The sequence below is a fragment of the Phaethon lepturus genome, unplaced genomic scaffold (assembly GCF_000687285.1).
Source record: "Phaethon lepturus isolate BGI_N335 unplaced genomic scaffold, ASM68728v1 scaffold14816, whole genome shotgun sequence".
Classification (NCBI taxonomy): domain Eukaryota; kingdom Metazoa; phylum Chordata; class Aves; order Phaethontiformes; family Phaethontidae; genus Phaethon; species Phaethon lepturus.
The window spans coordinates 25,872-30,200 of record NW_010547019.1 but is presented as its reverse complement, the minus strand read 5'-3'; the positions used below and the strand labels follow the sequence as shown (position 1 = coordinate 30,200).

Genomic DNA, 4,329 nt, shown 5'->3' with positions numbered 1-4,329 from the left:
CTGCAGTGTTTATTTGGATTCTACCGACAAGTGCACCCTTAGTTTTCAGAATGCACATCAGGAAGCAATTCCCAATTAGAACAGAGGAACTGGAGGGTTCAAGGTTAAGAACAGTTAGGTATTACGTTCTGAAGCAGCTCGTGTGCTCTGGATCATGCGAGAGGGGAGCTATGCTGAAGTGCATGAACTTCATTTCCACAGCTTCCCTCAGCCCCATGAGAAAGGGTTCCCACCTTGCATGCACACACCACAGAGATACAAGTACCACTACAAAGAAAAACACGAACATTGCTAGAACAGCTGACTGCTTCCCTCTTGCTCATACGCGTAAGGGAGATTGCTGCTGCCACTGTCTTGCAATACTGGCTTGCAAGCAAGCAAGCTACATTCAAAAACTCCAAGTATATTAGATTTTCCATTCTCACGTTCCAAAGATTTTTAAAGATTAATTTTCGTCCAGGTATATTCTTCCGAAAGCCTACCTTACAGTCACAGTCCAGAGGGCTATACTCCAGATGCAATCCAGAGGTTGCTGGTCCAACAGTCTCACTGTCTGTCCCTTTCTCTCCCCTCTACATCCATCAGTTTATACCACAAAAGAAAATCCTCTTGGACAAAACCTAAATTTAAGGTCAGCCCTGGTAGACTGTAAATGCTGCACAATGCTTTTCCACCAGACCAAAACGCCCAAATTAGACATCAGACAAAGGTGTATTTCCCCAAAGTGTGACAAAAAAAGCGAGGCAGCATTTCCTTGGTTATGTCACTTTAAACCCGTAGTATACATCTTTATTGTCTGCCAGAAAAATGATGCAATATGCAAATATTAAAAAGCAGCTGGAAATTCACTAACCTACAGAAGGCAACTGGTCACAAAGGTCTCTCGATGGTTTAGCCCCCAAAGAAGGCCTTTCCTCACATGCATTTCATTTTCCTCTTTCAGACTCCAGTCCACTCCCTTTTCTCTTAAACATGCAGAGGAAAAAGCCTGAACAGCCCTTTTTCTTCAAGTCACAGAGCATACCAGCTGAGGACAGGGCAGACAGCAACGAGAACCACTCTCACATCCACCTCCAAGATGACTACTTGGTTAAGTAGCAGAAGAGCCTTCTCAATACGGCATGCTTCTCAATAGGAAGAACAGCTACAGTTGCTGTTTCTCAGTAATCAAAGGCCATATCTACCAAAAATTGACTCCTAAGTTTTTTCTCACACGTAGCAGATGTTGTAGCAGAATGCAGTTACCATCAGATTAATAGTTCTCATTTTTCCAGTCACTCCTGCCAAGTGATCCAATTCATCCAGGCCAGTGGTTTCCAAGCTTTGGTTGTGCACACCTACCAGTAAAAAATTTTTGAGCACGGACTGCCAATACACATATATTTATTTATTAAGTTATATACATGTACTACTAAACTAATATATTGAGTACATTATAAAACATACACAAAAATAGAAAGTAAAAAGGAAAAGAAAAATAAAACAAACTTTATTTCAAAAAATTATTTTACTTATTAATGATACAAAGAATATTTTCTTCCCACACTCCAGTGGATTGTCTTGTGCACATCCCACTTTGGAGGCCACTGACCTAAGCAAAGGTGGTAACTTTTCATCAGACCAGCTGACATAGCTAGGAGAAAGGACACCTCAACTCAGGTCTTTTCCCCTATTACTTACCTAATATTCCTAGGCCTGTTCCATCTCCCTGCTCATACATGAAAGAAAGGAACTACAGTTTTAAACCAACAAAACAGAGCTTATTTCATAAACTTAAGTTGCTGGATTTGCGTACAAACTCTGAAAACTATCAACTCTCTCCTGAAACAAAGATCTCTAAAATTCTCCTGAAACAAAGATCATGAGTTCTCTCACAGTGAAGAAAGTCTGTAAACAAATAAAGCTGAAGCTATCAAGAGGCCTCTTAAGGGCTCCATTGATATGGCTCAATTGCAAAATTAAGCCATCCTAGGGGAGCATATGCTTTTCCTAACTACTTTATTACGATTTCTATTCTTTTAACTGTTGGTAAGAAACAAAAACCTCAGATACAGCTCCAGGCAGATTCCTTCAATGCTTTTCCCTAGAGGAAACTTTACTCACTGCCTTAGAATGATATTGTAAATTACGCTAATACTTTGTAATTACCATCTATAAATGCAAGATAAGCTAATTTCTGGATGACTATCAAGGAAATACATTGAAAGCATATTATACTGCTGAATACTCTGAGGAGGTTTTAGCTTAGAGTATTTCAAAGTAGGCTTCAAGGCAAGGAAAACAATGTACAACACGGGAACAACCTTGCTACAGAGGCAAGGTGAAGCAATCTCCCAATGACTGAAGAGATCTTATTCAGCCCCAATCCATTGTCATCTAGCCAACAGCAAAGAAACTGTAGTATACAAGAACAAATTTTCATCATGAAAAATCTACATAAGCTTCAGGACCACGCTATCTCAACAGCATCAAACACTAGCAGGATTGTTTCTCTGGGTCCGAGTCATGATCAGGCCCTCTTTAATTAAGAGCATACAAATCAGAAATCAGTTTCACACTGTCTCCTATCTTTATCAAAGGGTTTTTCCTCCAATGAACAAGCCTGCAAAGAATTTTAGGAAAATAGAGGTTATAGCTAAAGTTAAATCAGAAACCCATTAAAAAAAAAACAACAACAACAAAAAAACAGGGTGGGGGGGTGTGTGCTTCAACTACACTGATCTGGGAAAGGAGAGAAATGGTGAAACAAGCACTACTTCTAGGTATCACCAGTAAGCCAATATGCATAGCTTTGCAAGAACATGTCACAGAACACAGACCGTCATTTTGGTGAACGCTTTTTCCATACAGGCTAGACACACTAAAAAGAGACATCAGTGATCCTGCATCAGCACAGTAGCCAGGCTGATTTAAATCAGATTCAGTCAACATGGCATTGCAGTTCAGTCACAGGCTGCAGCCAGTGTTCCAAGAGCCTCTCAACAGCCTAAAAGACCAACAGCACCATTCACTCAAACTGGAATTCCTCACTTTTATGAAATACACAATATAACAAAAGGGGAAGAAAAAAGCCATCTATGTAAATGCAAGGTTTTGCTGCAGGAACTAGATAACAGCTGCTCAGGAGGACTACTCTGGCTGCTGCTCTTCCTGTCACTCCTTGTTTGACTGTGATGTGCCATCCAACCAACCTAATGGGTTTCAAAAGTAGCTCTCATTTCACTCATCAAATACATGTAAAATACACCACCTGCTATGTGAGAAAATGACTAATGCTTGCATCTTTTAAGATCTTTGCTTCACCACCAAAGAAGCTTTTGAACACAGTAGCATTAGTGTTTGCTGAAAGAATTTTGTTTTTAAAAGCAAGTTTCAAAAGGCTTAAGAAAACATACAAGGAAATGATAAAGACCAAAGGTAAATCTGAGTAACTTACTGCTGCTGCTGTGGCCTCGTCTCCACCTACATAGACAGAAGAAGCAATCTCCATCACAGATAAGTTTGTGGGAGCATCTGTAGTAGATGACGATCTGGGCCGACCTGACTGAATATCTTGGGCAGACCTCCTGTTGATTTGCGGGCTTCCTTTCAGGGCATCTGTCTTGCCCCGCCTGCTGTGCAGGCTCGTCCCTCTCTTCATTTTAGGTGGCACTCTGATCTGTTGAAGCACCCGGTTCAGAGCTGTGGGGTGGGTGGAGACACCATCAATTTCAGCACAGACGCTTTGGCTTTCCAAATCCACGTCAGGCTCCAGATCAGCCTGAGCTTGCTGAACATCGTGCGGAGAGACTGACGACCTCCTGCGCTGATGCTGGAAAAGGTGCTTCAAGCCTTGACCAATCACATTAATGTTCTCCAAAGCATTATGGGTTATTTTGGATAATTTTTGCTCTGATTCATGTTGTTTTTTGGTCTCTTGATCTTGGGATTTGCCTCCAGGATCAGGGTCATCACACAACTGTTCAGTGCCAGAGGGCTCCATTGATGACACCCAACAGGTTTATTTGACTATTCATACATGATACATCCCCCTGTCTTTGAAAGGCTTGTGTTTGTTTTAAAAATGCCAAGATTGTCAGCCAATTAGGTGTGCAACTGCTTCAAGAGTGACTACACATGCAGCTGTGCCACGGTGATCTCATGCTTATCTAATGTTAAACAAAAGAGTCATTATTATACATCCATGCAGAAAAGTAGTGTGTTAAAAAATCCAATGCGCAAAACATGCCATTAACAAAACAAAATGTATCATTTTCCAAGCATCCCTCCATGTGGTATTAGTTGCATTTAGGTTGTGTACAGAAGCCAAAACTCATATGAGGCAAGTCA

General features: G+C 41.0%; 1 protein-coding gene across 1 annotated transcript in view; it reads right to left on the bottom strand.

The window, feature by feature from the left end:
• Positions 1-3,436: 3,436 nt before the first annotated feature.
• The window catches only part of LOC104622660 (transmembrane and coiled-coil domains protein 1-like), a gene marked incomplete at its 3' end in the record, with an annotated part of 3,516 nt that continues 2,623 nt past the window's right edge, over positions 3,437-4,329 (bottom strand). Inside the window, exon 2 of the mRNA XM_010289514.1 lies at positions 3,437-4,148. Within this exon, the coding sequence (XP_010287816.1) occupies positions 3,437-3,982 (546 nt within the window). The remainder of the gene's footprint in view (positions 4,149-4,329) is intronic.